Below are 16,320 nucleotides of genomic sequence, written 5' to 3'. Positions count from 1 at the left end.
CTGCTTTACGAGAGGGAGTCACCAAAATGAGGGAGCAGAGTGGGGCGAGACAACCAGCCCAGGGCCGAGGGAGCAGGTACGGGAAACTCACCCTCGGTTGCTGCCGCAGGGGCGGTGGGGGCTCGTGCCCAGCACAGTACGTGTCTCTTCCCACGCCCCGAGTACAAATTCACAGCCGCGAGGAGCTGGGGGCTTCCTGCCAAAGACGATTTATTGCATTTCCAGAATAGAGCAGAGAAATCACTGTCCGTACTGCACACGCAAACCCAACACACTGCTTTCCCAGGCGCAGCAGGGGAAGGGTTTGGGGAGAAGCAGGGAAAAAAACCTCCCGGCAGCGGAAGGGTTCGGCGATGAGCCCAGCGACCCCTTTCCCCACCTCCCGCCCTCCCCGGGGAGAGGCAGCTTTACAGAAGGAGCGGCTTGGGAAGGCGCACGGTGCGATCCCCATCCTGGGAACGAGCCGCGCGCCTGGTTTTTCCCAGGCACAGCCTGATCAGCGCTTGCACAAGGGAAACTGCTACAGTCGCTGAAGGGCTGTGGGAGAGAGGACCAGGAGCAGGACGGTTCAAAAGCAAGGTGGGAGGGATGGGCACCTCACCGAGGTCCTTGGGGGTCACCTGGTGCCGCAAGCTCTGGGACACTCGGTCATGGTGATGCACACATGGGAACTGCCTGTGGCTCCCCAGTAGAGAAACCCCCACATTGCCAGCTCGTGGGTGCTCCAGGGTTACCAGAGAGGATCCTGATAAGCGTCAAACAGGAATAAGGATGCCAGGGTAGGAGGGGGTGACATTGAGCTGGGTGTCCATGCAGAAGCAGCATGTCCCCCTGCTCACTGACAGCCTGGGCAGCTCCTGCCGAAGGAGCTGGGGATGATGCTGCCTGGAGCGGCAGCAAGATCACCTGGTGGTTTCCAGCATTGGAGGATGGAAGAAGAAAGCAGGAGGCACCTAAAAATCTGGTACAGCAAAGAGTAGAGACTTTGCCCCACCACCTGTCCCACGGAGTCAAGAGCTCTACAGGAGGGAGCAGAGGAAGGCACTACAGTCCTCAGCTGCACTGGCCACGTATGGCAGGAGACCCAGACCCTGAGGTTAGGAGGGCAGCAAGGAACCCACCGTACTTATGGAAATGCACACCATCTCCACGGGCACCCAGGGAGGAGGCTCAGTCCAGCTGGGCAGCGTGGAGAGAAGCAACACCCAGGCTGTGTCTCAGAGGGAATCCGTTCGTTTACGGGCAAACACAGCCGACATGGTCTTGACGATGCCACGGATCCCCGTACCCTTTTTCAGTGCCAGCTTGGTGTCAGGGATGCGCTCGGCCAGTCCATGGAAGACCATGAGGGCCCCATGATAAGCCTCAGCTGCAGAGACCTCGTAGAAACCACAGTCTAAAGAGAGGGCCAGGAGCCGACCCTCCTCGCTGGACACCACCCGTTGGTGGTGTAGGTCACGTTTGTTGCCCACAATGACGATGGGCACCTTCTCCTGGCTCTGTCCCTCCTTGGCCGCCTTGATGAACTGGATTTTGAGGGGCAGGATGTTGAAGCTGGCACGGTCGCAGATGCTGTAGACCAGGACAAAGCTGTCTGCCCACTGGATTCGCTTCTCCTCCGAGGAGCTCTCCTCTGCCTGCTCCTGGGGAAAGAGAAAAGGAAGGTTTCTTTACCCAGCTCCCTCCCCCCACGCCTCCCTGCTAGCACAGGGCACGGCAATCCTGAGCCCGTCGGGGCCGGAACAGCTAGCGAGCAGCAGCAGAAGGGCAGAGAGAAAGAGGAGGACCGAGGAAGGACGTGGCAGACCTCACCAAGGGGACACGATTTGGGCCTCAGCATCACTGTCCTCACCTCATCACCCAGCTGCCAAGCACTGCAGGCTGCAGGTGATAACAGCGTGGGGACCTCAGAGCGGCACTTCCACTTTGTCAGCACAGTCCTGTGCTCAATCCGGGCTGGTAACATTAGTGCTTCAGCCCCAACACCCTCAGCCAGAGGACCACGGGCTACGGTGACTATTGCTACCCTGCCAGCAATGCTGCTGCCCTGTGCTCTGCAGGCAGGAAGGGTTGAGTTCCCTACAAACCATCTGACACGAGAGTTTTGCCTGTGCCTATGGTTCCCCCCATGAAACTTTTAGCAGAGGGTTTTTTTCTCCCCAGGGTGAAAACAGGTGATGGCAGAGGAGCCCTCTCACCTGGGAATGGGGGACATCCCAGATGTGGAAGAGAATCTCTCGGCCGTCCACAGTCAGGTTGTGGCTGTAGATGAATTCTGCCAAAAAATGAGAACGAAAATGATCATCTTCACAGACCCAAGAGATAGCTCCCTCAACCCCGGTCTCCTCCTGGGGACAAGCCTGTCACATCCACCCTGGGAGACCGCGCTCTACAAGGCAAGGTCCGAGGGCTCTTTTCATACAGCAACACCCACGTGGAACATGGTGGTCTCCAGGGCTGTGACCACCCCAGCCTGCCTCCACCCCAGCGTTCAGTCCAGGCACACTGGTGCCACCAGCTGCCACCCAGGACCTTTTGCACCCCAGAGAAGCAGTTCTGGAGCAAAGAGATGGGTCACTGAATAAATACAACCATCGAGCCCCCCGGCAGCAGGCGAAGGCTCTGGAAAAAGACAGGAGAGGATGGGAAGCAATGAAATCCCGCGGGCAGAAGCAGGCTCGCCTTCTGACGCCGGTCTCTAACGGGAACCGTTCTGGCCCTGGCCTGGCACTCACCCATGTCTCCGTACTCCCCGATAAAGCGCCGGGTGAGGAAACGCACAGTCAGAGCTGCAGAGGGGAGAATAAGAATCATCAGAATAACCCTAAACCTGAAGGATTTTTCCTTTTAAATCCAGAGCAGAGTCAGGCACCATCCCCCTGTGAACTCCCCCTAGCAGGAACGACCTCCAGTTTTCCAGCCCTTGGCAGATCTGCGAGCAGAGCAGAGGCACAGGACGAACCAGAGCATCAGCAAACCACAGCTCAGCGGAAAATACCTTCCCCTGCCGCTCGCCCGCTGCCTGCAAGGTTGTGCTCAGCTTCCCCACCTCGAATCACCAGCACCCCTGAAAGCTCAGCCCCACCGCACCAGCTTGCAGAGTTGGTCTCTGCAGTTTGTTCTCCAAATGCTGCTGCAGTTTTCAGCCTTTTTTGCGGGGGGAGAAACGGATCTCCCTGCTTGGGAACCCCCTGCTCCCAGCTCACGGTCACTTCCTACCTGATTTCCCCACATTGTCCGCTCCCATAACAAGGACGTTTGCTTCCATCTTCAGGGCGGTGGGGCCGGGCACGTCCATGAGGGCAGGGTGGTCGGGGGTGAAGCTGGCGCTCCGGCGCAGCGGGAGCCGGAGCCCCATGCCGAGCTCGGTCGTGCCTCGCCGGCGTTCCCAGCGGCGTCTGCGACTCCTCTCCACACAGCCGAGGAGCCAGCGCTTCCCACGGCACCCAGGGGACCCGCGAGGGCCATACCCCTCCCCGCAGCCGCAGGGGCGGTGCAGCGGGAGCTGCAGGCGGCCAGATGAAAAACTTTGTTATCGCTCAGATCATCCCAAACATACGTCAGTGCCCGGAGCCGGCTCTGCCATCTCCCGGCGCGGCAGGCGGCCGGGAAGCACCAGCTGGCTGCACCAGCTGCTCCGCAAACTGCATCCCAGGAGGCTGCCCACGCCGGCGCCTCAAGCACATTGTCCCTTGGCAGAGCCACGGAGCCAGTTGTCCCTTCCCCGCAGCGATCGTGGACCTGCCTGCGAGGAGCGGTGGAGCGTCTCACGAGTGGTGGAGCGTCTCACAAGTGGTGGAGCGTCTCACGAGTGATGGAGCAACTCAGGAGTGACGAAGCGTTGTCTCACAAGTGATGAAGCATCTCCCAAGTGGTGCAGCACCTCACGAGTGATGGAGCATTGTCTCATGAGTGATGGAGTGCATCACGAGGGATGGAGCATCGTCTCACAAGTGGTGGAGCATCTCACCAGAGATGGGGTGTCTTGTGAATGATGGAGCATCTCACGAGCGATGGAGCATCTCGGGAGTGATGGAGCAATTCGCGAGTGATGCAGCGCTGTCTCACAAGTGATGGAGCACCTCACGAGTGGTGCAGCACCTCATGAGTGATGGAGCATTGCCTCACAAGTGATGGAGTGCGTCAGTGATGAAGTGTTGTCTCACAAGTGGTGGAGCATCTCACAAGTGATGGAGTGTCTCGGGAGTGATGGAGCAACTCGTGAGTGATGAAGCATCTCCCAAGTGGTGCAGCACCTCACAAGTGATGGAGCATTGTCTCACGAGTGATGGAGCACGTCACGAGTGATGAAGCATTGTCTCACAAGTGGTGGAGCATCTGACGAGATGGAGTCTCTTGTGAATGATGGAGCATCTCACGAGCGATGGAGCGTCTCGGGAGCGATGGAGCAACTCGCAAGTGATGCAGCGTTGTCTCACGAGTGGTGCAGCATTGTCTCACGAGTGATGGAGCATCTCACAAGTGATGAAGTGTTGTCTCACGAGTGATGGAGCGCGTCACGAGTGATGGAGCATTGTCTCACAAGTGGTGGAGCATCTCAGGAGAGATGGGGTGTCTTGTGAATGACGGAGCATCTCACGAGCGATGAGCGTCTCGGGAGCCCCCCACCCCTCGCCCCTCGCCTGCCCACCCGTGTCCCCCGCCCCACGCCACCCAGCCCCACCGCCCACTCCGGCCGCTCCCTCCCGGCCTGTTGCCCCTCTGCCCCAGGGGCGGTGCGCACCGGCCGGCCGGCCCCGCCGCTCCCCCCCGGCCGGAGCCCGGGGCCAGCGGGGCCGCCCCCCCTCCGCGGCGCCGGGCGGAGCCGCCTGACGCCATCGCGGCGCGCCGGGCCGGGCCCCTCCCGCTCCCCGGGGCGGCCCCGCCATGGCGGCGGAGGGGGCGGCGGTGCGGGTGGCGGTGCGGGTGCGGCCGCTGCTGCCCCGGGAGGCGCTGCGGGGGCACCGGCCCTGTCTGCGGGGCGACGCCGCCACCGGCGAGGTGGCGCTGGGCCGCCGCCGCCGCTTCCGCTTCGCCGCCGTGCTGCCCGAGGCGGCGGGGCAGGCGGCCGTCTACCGGGCCTGCGTCCAGCCGCTGCTGCGGGCCTTCTTCCGCGGCTTCAACGCCACCGTCTTCGCCTACGGGCAGACCGGCTCCGGCAAGACCTACACCATCGGGGAGGCCAGCGTCGGTGAGTCGCGGCGCGGCCGGCGGCGCCGTGCCCGCCAGCATCCCGGCAGCATCGCTGTCCCACCAGCATCTGCACCGTCCTCCGCTCTCCCCGCCAGCCCCGCATCGCCACCTCCCTCCATCCCAAGCCGAGCCACCGACGCCACTGTCCCAGCCATCCCTTCCAACCCACCAACCTGCTGCCGTCCCCACCCATCTCGTCAGCTTTGCTCTCTCCACCCAAACCCACCAACATCACCATCTCCATCACTTCCAACATCACCATCCCAACCAATCCTTCCACCCTGCCCTCCCTCTTGACCCTGCCAGCCCCCCCAGACCAACCCCACCAACCCAACCACCACCCATCCCCATCCTGCCCACCCCAACAGCCTTTCCTCCCCACCACCACGCTGCTGTAACCACCCCCCGTGGACAACACCTTCTTTGAGATCACAGCACGTAGGTTTTCTCCTCTACCACAAGCAAGAGGACCGTGTCCTGGTCTGGAGGTGGTGGTGATCTTCCGAGGGCACTGCTACCTTCGCCTGGCTTGAATCTATCAGCTTTGTCCTGAAAGAAGCCTGTCCTGAAGAAGGGGGGTTTGCTGTTTAGTTTGTTTATGTGGAGGAGAGGAGGAAAGATAAAACCTTTCCCTCCTATAAGTGTTGGTTTAATGGTATTATTGGTATCTTACGGAGGATGTACTGTAAATGTTTTGGTCAACCTTAATTAATTGCATAATTTGTAAACACTAAATTGTTTCCATAGTTTCAATCTGCCTCTATTTTCAGTTTCCCAGTTCAGGCTACCATTGCATCAAATTTGGGGATTGCCCTTGTACGCGGCTGTTGGAGACAAAAGCAAAACCATTTAAAATCCAGAGGACAGGGTGCTGTGGCCAGATACAAGCAGGCTGCAAACACCTAAAAAACTTCTTCCGAGCTGGGGAAGTTTGTGGACTTGTGCTGGCTTCAAAGGACAGCATGCTGTAGCTGCTGAAATGCTAATGCCTCTTTTTCTTCTCAAGGAAGGACTGGAAACAAGTAGCATTGCTAGAAGCCACCATGCTGTGTGAGGGAGCAGAGGGATAGGGTTTGCCCCAAGATCCTGTGGCTTAAAAACTCGGAGGGATGTTTAATCCAGGCTGCGAGGGCTGAGCTGCGGGAGGGTTGTGAGGCAGGCTCCTGCCCGCAGCCAACATGGGCTCCCCGGGCATTTGCTGCTCCCCGTGACCGTGTGCATCTTTCCGCCAGCTTCCATCAATGAAGATGAGCAGGGCATCATCCCACGAGCCATGGCCGAGACCTTCAGGCTCATCGATGAGAATGACCTGATCGACTACACGGTCCGAGTGTCCTACCTGGAGGTGTACAAGGAGGAGTTTCGGGACTTGCTGCAGGTGGATACAGCCAGCAAAGACATCCAGATCCGGGAGGATGACAAGGGGAACATTGGTATGTGTGGCTGCTCACGGGCTCCCTCTTCTCCCCATGCCTGAGGCCAGTGTTTGGTTTTCTGCCCCTGAGGGCAGAGCCACGTCTTCTCCCTCCATCCCTCTCCTGCAGCAGATTGCTGTGCTTAGTCCTGCTCGGTGTTGAAAAGCCGGTCTGTACGGGCAGGGTGATGGCACCAGGCTGTGCAGAGGATCTGCGTCCTCGGGCAGCCCGTTCCTGCCAGCCACAGCTCCGTTTGCCGTTGCAGTGCTCTGCGGTGTGAAGGAGTCAGAAGTGGAAGGGCTGGACGAGGTGCTGAGCCTGCTGGAGATGGGGAACACAGCCAAGCACACGGGAGCTACCCACGTCAACAGGCAGTCGAGCCGCTCGCACACCATCTTCACAGTGACCATGGAACAGCGGCGCGGGGCTGGCCGCCTCCCCCTGCACCACCAGCACCCCTCTGTCCCCGCCTCGGGCCAGGTCCTCGTTTCCAAGTTTCACTTTGTGGACCTGGCGGGCTCAGAGCGAATTGTGAAGACGGGAAACACGGGGGAGAGGCTGAAGGAGAGTATCCAGATCAATAGTGGCCTCCTGGCCTTGGGTAACGTCATCAGTGCCTTGGGAGACCCTCGGAGGAAGAGCAGCCACATCCCCTACAGGGACTCCAAAATCACCAGGTACAGTTGGGACCAGGACCCCCGCGCTCCGCACGTCTCGCGGGCTCTTGTCCCAGCAGGAGGGGGGTGATGCTTCTCCCTGCCTTCCCCATGCCCAGCCTGCCAGGTTGGGTGGCAGAGTCCCCAGGCTAGCCAAGAGGAGCTTGCAGGGCCAGTTGTCCCTTCCGCTCTGATACTGGGGCTCTCAGACTGACTGACTGATGGGGCAGGGCCAGTTCACCCACGGTCCCTCATGGCAGTTTAACAGGTCTACCCTCTATGGGGGTCTTCACGTAGGGAAGCTTGAGGAGAAATGAGGCCAGGATGGAAATGACGGACTAGCTCGTCGCAGCGCTGCCGAAGACAAGCCTTGCTTAAGTCATGCTGCCAAAGCCGAGATGGGCTGTCAGCGTGGATTATCCTGCCCCCTCCTGCCTGGCAGTGAATAAAAAACACTTCCAGTAGGCTTGTTTGATGGTCTGCAGTTAGTTTTTAGCACGAGCCGGTGGCCTTTGCAGTCTCCAGCAGGTTCCCGTGCAGCGTGCACCTAGCAGTGATCGCGGAGTCGGGGAGCTCCCAGCACTGGGAGTTATTCAGACGGGAACTTGCCGTGGTGCAAAGTGTTATTCCTCTGCTTAATGATTCTGCTCACTTCGCTAGGGCAGAACTGGCCACAGAGCGAGAATATCATTTTCCTTGTGCTTAACCTCTGAAAAGGGTTGGAAACCTCCTGGATCCCGCATTATTTTGAATTTCAACTATTTTAATCGCTGCGCTCTTCCGTAGGATCCTGAAAGACTCTCTGGGGGGGAATGCCCAGACCGTGATGATAGCCTGTGTCAGCCCATCCTCCTCTGACTTCGATGAGAGCCTCAATACGCTGAACTACGCCAGCCGGGCTCAAAACATCCAGAACAAGGCCGTGGTGAACTGCCGCAAGGAGACGGAGCACGTCGAAGAGCTTCACCTGCAGATAAAGAACCTGCAGAAGGCGCTGGAACAGCGGCACCGCTCCGAGACCCGTATCATCAACCGCTCGGCCACCGCCAAACGATGCGCGCCAGACCCCACGGCTCGGCTGCTGGCCGAGTGCGCGCATTACCGGACCTGCACCGACGCCGCGTACCGGCTGCTGATGGAGCTGCAGGAGGACAGCAACCTGACGGTGGAGCAGATCCTGCGGGTTAAGGAGTGGCTGTGCGCGGTGGAGAGCGAGAGGAGCGAGCTGACTTCGGCCGGGCTGGATAGCGGCATCGAGAGCACCTCCGCGGAAGACCAGAGCCCCGAGGCACAAGGCTCAAAGCTGGCAAAAGCCCAGGTAACCGTTGCGGTGGTTTAGCTCTGAGGTGGGGTTCATGTGATGGCCACTGAACGCAGCAGCCTCAGCATGGTGGAAGGGTCAGGAGACGGAGAGGAGAAGCAACCTGGCCAAGAGGCTGTAGGGAAGCAGAATGATGTGGCCCTCGGAGCAGGCCGGGAGACATTGGATTCAGCTGCGGCCAAGAGATTTATTTCATAGGAAAAATCTGGGTCTGCAGAACTGCTGTGCCCTTGCGGAGTCCAGTATGGGAAAGGAAGGACAAAGGTGGATGCTGATGCTGCTTCTCTTGTATTTTGGGGGGCAGGTGAACACCGAGAAGGGGTGTGAGTCCGTCAAAGAGGAGCAGGTGGCCAAACTGCAGAGGCAAGTGGAGCGCCTGGAGGAGGAGAACCGCGATTTCCTGGCTGCCCTGGAGGATGCCATGGAGCAGTATAAGCTGCAGGTATTTCTGGGCTCTGCTCTCTTTGTAGGGACCTGCCCCACTCCTCCCCTTCCTCCCCAGGAGAGCGCAGCCCAGCTTTCAGGTTCCTCTGCAGCAGGTTCGGGATCCACGTGTACAAAACCACATTTTTCTCGTTGCCTCCTAGAGCGACAAGCTGCAGGAGCAGCAGGATAAGATCTCAGAGCTGCATGTGCGCTTGGAGATGGCAATGCCAAACCTGTGTGTGCCGGGACTGCTGGAAAACCTTCACCTGGTGACTGCCGGTCAGAGACCTCACACGGCCCCGCTGGATGCTGCCCCGTCCCATGGCCTCAGCGGGGTTCCCTCGGGGCTCCTTCCCGCCGAGCAGAGTGGAAGAGCCCTTTGCAGGAAGGTGAGGGTGCAAGTCTGTGCCATTGAGGAGCTGCTGCCTTTTCACTTGGGTGCCCTCCACTGTAGGAACTGCTTTTTTCCCCCCACTGTTGAACGTGAACCTTGTCAGAGGTGTAGTGCAGAGGATTGCGCTCAGTGTTCATGTCCAAAGAGATTCACAACTCCAGCAAAACCAGCCCAGCTTCAAAACTGAGGCTTTTACTTCCATGTTACAGGCAGGTCCCAGATTTGCTCAGCTTCTGAGCAGCAGAAGGCAGGAGGCCAGGCAGCTGGGTCTAGCAACACGCCAGTGCTCCTGAAAACACGCTCAACTCCATTTTGTTGCTTTTCTTTGTGTCTAGCAGTGATGCTTAGCTGAGAGCTGCTTTTTCGCTTTTTCTAACACCGGCTCTCATGCAGCACATTTCCTCTCTTTCTGATTCTCTGCCCCAGCAGCTCGACAGCAACCCCTCCTTCCAAGAGGAGGACCTGGCAGGCTGGCAGCTGAACCACACGCAGTGCCCCACCGGCAATCCAGAGATCAAAGCCGCAGTGCTGAGGAGGGAGCTCAGCCAGGACTCGGAGAAGCCGGCAGAGCTGTCCTCAGGAGAGGAGGAGGAGGAGTGGGAACAGAAACGGTCCCTGTCCCAGCGCCGGTGAGTTGAGGCTGTCCCAGCACTGTGCAGTGCCCTGGCAGTTACCCGACCTGGCTGTCCCACCTCCACGTCTCAGCTCTCACGTAGGATGTAGAAGCAAACGCTGCCTCTGGGGTCAATGATTCTGCTGAGACAGCTGCCTGCTCGCTGGGGAGCTAATTACCATCTTTCCTGACCACAGCTACTATTTCTGTCTTCTTCTGAAGCCTGTGGATCATGAGGGTCCTTACTGGGAACAGCTCTGGCAGTGCCCAGACCCAACTGATAAATTTGCTGCTCCTTCTAGAAACGGGATCCAAAGCTGGCGCAAGAAAGAGATTTGCAAGTTGAGCGAGGAGCCGAGCGGAGGCAATGCCCCCTCGATGCAGGAGGAGCAGCTGGAGCTGTCAAAAGGCAAGTGGCAACTGTAGGTTGTTGGACAGCCTTCCTAGGGCTGGGGGTGCTTCATGGGTGCTGTTGATAGGAAGGCAACATGTCCCACCTGGATGAGCCCAGAGGACAAAAATGGAGCAGACGACAGTCTAGCTGCTTTTGTTAAGGAGAAACTTGAACTGCTGGGGTCTGGTAAGAGCTGCGTGTTTTGGTGGAAGCTGCGGGTGACTCTGGGCGATGCTGTGACTGTTCTTGATTACAGATCTGAGGTTGGATTGTCCTTCTGTCACCTGGCTGCTAAGGCAGGACCTTCCTTACCGGGGAATCTGTGTTGCAGAGGTCTGCAGGAGGCAGGAGCCACTGCTCAGTCCCTGGGAGTGCCTGCCAAGGAAGGACTCCGAGTGGAGGCTGGTGCAAGCACAGCAGAAGATCCGAGAGCTGGCGATCAACATCCGCATGAAGGAGGAGCTGATCACGGAGCTCATTAAGACAGGTGCAGAGCTGGTGGTGGGAACATGCACCCATTCCCTATGAAATCTTCTAGTTGGGATGCTTGGTCTCCCATCCTCACCTTCCCTCCCTGTATTGTCCATGCCCAGTCCCTTCCCCTGTAGGCAGCAGAGAACTGTTTTTCCATCCCTCCAGCTGAGTGAGACCCTTCCCATTGGTTTCTTCCCAAATCCTTTCCCCAGAGTAGCTGAGGGCAAGGGAGTGTTCAGTCTCTTGAGGAAGAGAGAGGAAAGGTCCGTCCCTCGGCAGGATCCTGGCTGCCAGGGAAGGGGGCCTGGAGGTCACGGCGGAGGGGGGTGTGTTGCAGGCAAGGACGCCCAGGCTCTGAACAGGCAGTACTGCCAGAAGATCAGCGAGCTGGAGCAGGAGGCAGAGCAGGTACGGGCAGAGCTGAGCGACAGCCAGAAGCAGCTCCAGGAGCTGGAGGGCAAAGAGCCGTGGGACCCCGGGGAGAAGCACAAGCTGCAGGAATACCGCACGCGCGTGGCGGCTGCGCAAAGCAAGGCACGGGTGAGTGGGAAGGGCTCTGCCCACCCAGGGAGGTGGGCAGGGGAGGAGTTGGGGGCATCTCTGCAAAGGGGACGGGGGAGACGCCGAGCCCAAGAGCAGCTTTCGCCCTCCGGCAGGTTCTGTGCAAGAAGAAGCAGGCGACGGAGAGGCTGGTGTCGCTCTCGGCGCAGAGCGAGAAGCGAGTGCAGGAGCTGGAGAGGAACATTCAGCTGATGCGGCGGCAGCAGGGCCAGCTGCAGCGCCGGCTGCGGGAGGAGAGCGAGCAGAAACGGCGGCTGGAGACGGAGGTGAATAAGCGGCAGCACCAAGTCAAGGTAGGAATGGGCAGGAGCAGCTGTGCTACTGTGGTATTTGTGAGGATGACGATGGCTGGGCTGTGCAAGCTGCTGGGCAGGCAAGAGTAGCTCTGAGGTTGTCTTGGAGAGCATGGGGATGGACAGAGGATTTTTTTAAGAGTATCCAAAGAGCTAGCAGAGAACATAACCTGTCCTTCAGCCCCTGGCTCTAGGGCAAACAGCCTCTTGAGGCTCACAGCTGCTCCTTCCCATACAGGAACTGGAACTGAAGCACGAGCAGCACCAGAAAATCCTGCGCATCAAAACAGAGGAAATAGCAGCTTTCCAGAGGAAGCGGCGGAGCGGCAGCAACGGCTCCGTGATCAGCTTGGAGCAGCAGCAGGTACAGGCAGAGCGAGCCTGCCGCCTCCCTCCTGTTCAAAGGGGACTGCTGTGCCAGACTGCTGGTTGACGGGGGAGGCCTGGAAGCAGGGGCTTCAGCCTGAGGTGGGACATAGCCCATCCTGCCCTGGAGGACAGTCTGTAATGTCACTTGTATCTAATAGCAGAGAACTTAGATCTTGTCTTACCCCCAGGACCAAGATTCTCTTCCAAATCTTAGCATTGGTAAAGAAGCTGTGAAATCTTGTCTGTTAGAAGAAGGGTGGTGGGAGATGCAGCCCCGGACTCCTTGGCAGCTGTGGATTTAGCTCAGCTCTGCCTCTCAGAGCAGCTGGAAGCATAAAACCAGTGAAGTCTGGGCTATAGGGGTTAGCAGAGGTGGACTCAAGACTCTCTCTCTGCTCTCAACCCCATTGCTCTTTAGTCTAGCAGTCCTGGGCATTGCTGCTGCTGTCTGCATGCATGCACATGCCCTTTGCATCTCCTTCCATCAGAAAATTGAGGAACAGAAGAAGTGGCTGGATATGGAGATGGATAAAGTTCTCGAGCAGCGCCAGGCCCTGGATGAGCTGGAAGATGAGCTGCGGAAGCGGGAAGCTATTGTGGCCAAAAAGGAAGCCCTGTTACTGGAGAAGAACGGCCTGGAGAGCAAAAGACTGCGCTCCAGCCAGGTAGGGCAAGAGTGTGACACCTCAGTCCCTTGCTTGCTTTCTAGCAGAGGTGGGAGGCTGGAAGACCTGGGTGCCATCCTGGGTCTGGCAGAGGACTGCAGATCAGGATGAGGTGGTGTTGGGAAGTGCGTAGCAAATCTGCCTCTACAGGAGAGCCTGCTTATGCTGTGCCTCTGAGCTCCTTGGTTTGATAGCCCTTGGCTTAGGTGTGCAGGGGGGTCACTTGACCGATGGAGGGAGTAGAAAGGGGCTGGGGGGTTGACTTGCCTTTAGAGCAGGTCCCCTTGAGCATCTTCTGCTGCAGGCCCTGACAGATGACATAGTGCGTGTGTCCAGCCGCCTGGAGCACCTGGAGAAGGAGCTGACTGAGAAGAACGGGCAGCTGCGTCACGGCAGTGCCCACGACCAGCAGCAGATCCGCCAGGAGATCAACAACCTGCGCCAGGAGAAGGACCAGCTGCTCAAACAGAGGCTGGAGCTCGACAACAAGCTGCGTCAGGGCACCCTGCTGTCCCCAGAGGTACCTCTTCTTGGGCTGGGCTGGGCTGCTCTGCTTGCAAGAGCATGAGGTAGTGAGAGAGAAGTAAAGACCTGAGCGTGGGGTCGTTAGCAGACGCTCCCCAAACTGTGCGTACCCTAACCTCTTGCCAGCACTATTGAGATGACAAGGGAGGTTAGGGCAGGGTGAGACAGAGCGAACCCTTTGCTCTCTGGTAACTGCAGCTCTGCCCTGGCAGGAAGAACGGATCTTGTTCCAGCTGGATGAGGCAATTGAGGCTCTGGATGCAGCCATCGAGTACAAGAACGAGTCCATTACATGCAGGCAACGAGTCCTGCGTGCCTCAGCCAGCCTGCTGTCCCAGTGTGAGATGAACCTCATGGCCAAGCTCAGCTACCTCTCCTCCTCCGAGACCCGAGCTCTGCTCTGCAAGTACTTTGACAAGGTGGGAGACAACTACCCTCTGTGCAGGCGGGAACTGTAGTATCTGACCAAACTCTTGGTTTCCTCAGCCTCAAGCCTTCTGCCTGCCTCTTACTGTACTTTTGCCCTGTAAAGTCAGGCCACAAAGCCACAGCACCATGATCCCCAGCTGTCCCAACACCTGGGAGAGGGGCTTAACTAGTCATAGGATGCATGGATCCCTGCGGTGGCTCTGCCACATCAGTCCAGCCACACGTTTCTCTGCCCTCCGCGAGGCAGCCGTGACATCCCAGAACTACTAACCTTTGTACGCCATACCAAAAAACTAACTTGATCAGGCTCGGTGGTGCAGGAAAGCTTCCAGGCTCTGAAGGAGCTGAGATGTTTCTTGCTCTTGGGCCCTGGCCAGGTGGTGACGCTGCGAGAGGATCAGCACAGGCAGCACATTGCCTTCTCAGAGCTGGAGATGCAGCTGGAGGAGCAGCAGCAGCTGGTGTACTGGCTGGAGGCAGCTGTGGAGCGCCAGCGCCTGGAGATGGATCGCCAGCTCACCCTGCAGCAGAAGGAGCACGAGCAGAACATGCAGTTACTGCTCCAGCAGAGCCGCGGTAACCACCTAGCTCCTGAAACGGGCAGCAGTGGCACAGCTTTTGTCTTTCACAGGGCTTGCAGCTTGAGATGGCCTTGTTTTTCCTTGTAGAGCACATGGATGAGGGGCTGGCCAGCAGCAAGCTGCAGTATGAGGCAAGGATTCAGGTGCTGGAAAAGGAGCTGAGCCGTTACATGTGGGCAAACCAGGAGCTGAACCAGAGGCTGAGTAACATGAACCTCCATCCTGGACAGACCAAAGGTGAGAGGCGACCCAGGCTGGGGCTTTGCTCTTCCTACCAAGTTAAAAGGAAGGGAGTTTAAATTCCTTTCCCTGGCAGCGACAGCCTGGAGCAGAGTCAGGAGCAGCATGGCTGCAGGTCATTGTTGGCCTTGAGCCAGTGCTCTACAGGCACTGATTTTGATGAGGAAAGTAGAGATCCTGATACTCGTCTCACTGTACCCCCAATCTTCCCCAGCAGGGCTGGAGAGAAGCATTCACGGGGCTGGGGACAGAGCTCCCCCTGCGCTCGGGACCTGTGAGGAGTCCAGCCTTGGGGAACAGCCCGTGCCTCTGGCCATCCCTGAAGAAAGCCATCGGGTCAGGGATGAGAGCAGGGATCTGGTGCACGCCCCTTTGCCATCGACATGGAGGCGATCCTCCCTGCCCAACGACAGTCCCGGGGACCTGCGGCAGAGGGATGCCGAGCACTTACCGAGAGCGGGGCAGCCCCACGAGGTGCACCCACCACGGAGCCTTGCTCCTGCCTCCAAGCCCCGCCGGGAGCTGCGCAGAGCCAGCCTGAATGTGACCCCAGTGCCTTACCCCCCAGCAATGATAGACGTGAGGAAAAACCCACTCTAGACACAGGCTTAACACTTACCTGGCACGCGGCAGGAAGGAGCAGATACTGCTGACATGAGATTAAGAGCCTTTCTGCCCACAAGCCAGCCTGGCTACCAACCTGTTACATTTCGGAGGTCTGAGGAAGAAAAAGACATGACTTTTCATCGTAAGGGAAATAAGCATCAGCCTACATTCCCCGTGTTGCTGCCAGTCTAGACAGTGCTGACTGGACACCTTTCCTCCTGCACCCTCAGCAGCTTAAACACTGGGAAGTGGGAGATACCTCCCACCCTGGCCTCTAACACTAAAAACTTGTTTACAGTTTGGAAGCCTCTGCTGCAGGGCTCGCTCAGCCCTAGCAGCCTTGGAGGCAGACGCTCTGCAGTCCTGCAGAACTTGTACATAGATTTTTGTAGTAACTTTGTTTTTTTACATTTCTACTGTAACTTTTCTAATAAAGCAGAGTGAGTTTTACAAAGCAGTCACTTGTCAGAGGCTCCAGTCGTCACTTACTCTGGGTACATAGGAAAGGAGTTCTATTTAAATCTCACTGCATGGGAACTCAGCTTCTGCCACATGTTGCCTTAATGGTTAATTACCTGCTTTGTAAGTGCTTGCAGTCAGAGCTGGTAGGCTTCCTACGTTTTGTTGCTGCAGGAAAAGCATCTCCAACCAGCAGCAGAATTGTCTGAAGGATAAAAGCAACCCTGGTTCAGTGCCATTTTCTGCTCCAGTGTATAAGCTGCTTTAAGCAGCATTTTCCTACTCTTGGGAAAACTTCCAGTCTGGATGTAAGGGAGATTAAATACAATCCAGCAACTTAACACTGACACAATCCACCTCAGGAAGGGGGACGTAAGTTTAACTCTGGCAGAGCAAGAAATGAAAGCAAGAAATGAAAGAACCTGCTTTAAGAAGGGCAAGGGGGGAAAATGGTGGCTTGGCTACCTGACCCCAAAAAGCAAACCACTGCTTCAGCCTGAAATCATGAGGAGCACAGCTACCACAGCTCCCATTTGAGGAGTAACATACACCAAGTTGAAAGCCAGCATCTGAAGTAGGAACCACCTGATCTTCCTCCTACATACTTCATCTTGCCTGTAGGGGTGCAGCTTTGAGGGGGGACATGACTCAGGGCTCTGGGTGTGGCTGAGCTGCACAAGATTTAAGTTCAGAGCCTTTATTTTCT

The 16,320-nt window shown here is 57.7% G+C and overlaps 2 protein-coding genes across 2 annotated transcripts; one reads left to right on the top strand and one right to left on the bottom strand.

Annotated features, from left to right (window-relative positions):
- Positions 1–187: 187 nt before the first annotated feature.
- On the bottom strand, positions 188–3,748 carry LOC142086650 (ras-related and estrogen-regulated growth inhibitor-like protein). Its single transcript, XM_075159914.1, has 4 exons — positions 3,220–3,748; positions 2,736–2,789; positions 2,199–2,275; positions 188–1,643 (listed from the first exon to the last, which is right to left on the bottom strand). Exons 1-4 carry the CDS (start codon positions 3,356–3,358, stop codon positions 1,218–1,220), a joined length of 696 nt encoding a protein of 231 aa, XP_075016015.1. The 5' UTR covers positions 3,359–3,748; the 3' UTR covers positions 188–1,217.
- Positions 3,749–4,872: 1,124 nt separating this feature from the next.
- KIF7 (kinesin family member 7) lies at positions 4,873–15,611 on the top strand. The gene is made up of 18 exons (XM_075159913.1): positions 4,873–5,191; positions 6,426–6,626; positions 6,874–7,285; positions 8,051–8,582; positions 8,890–9,027; positions 9,173–9,400; positions 9,832–10,034; positions 10,321–10,427; positions 10,744–10,899; positions 11,224–11,426; positions 11,543–11,740; positions 11,979–12,104; positions 12,598–12,774; positions 13,079–13,294; positions 13,512–13,718; positions 14,106–14,304; positions 14,397–14,546; positions 14,764–15,611. Exons 1-18 carry the CDS (start codon positions 4,888–4,890, stop codon positions 15,147–15,149), a joined length of 4,143 nt encoding a protein of 1,380 aa, XP_075016014.1. The 5' UTR covers positions 4,873–4,887; the 3' UTR covers positions 15,150–15,611.
- Positions 15,612–16,320: the final 709 nt, after the last annotated feature.

Source organism: Calonectris borealis, chromosome 11, assembly GCF_964195595.1.
Source record: "Calonectris borealis chromosome 11, bCalBor7.hap1.2, whole genome shotgun sequence".
In the NCBI taxonomy this organism is placed as follows: domain Eukaryota; kingdom Metazoa; phylum Chordata; class Aves; order Procellariiformes; family Procellariidae; genus Calonectris; species Calonectris borealis.
Note: the sequence above shows the minus strand (reverse complement) of the source record. Positions and strands in the feature narration are given on the sequence as shown.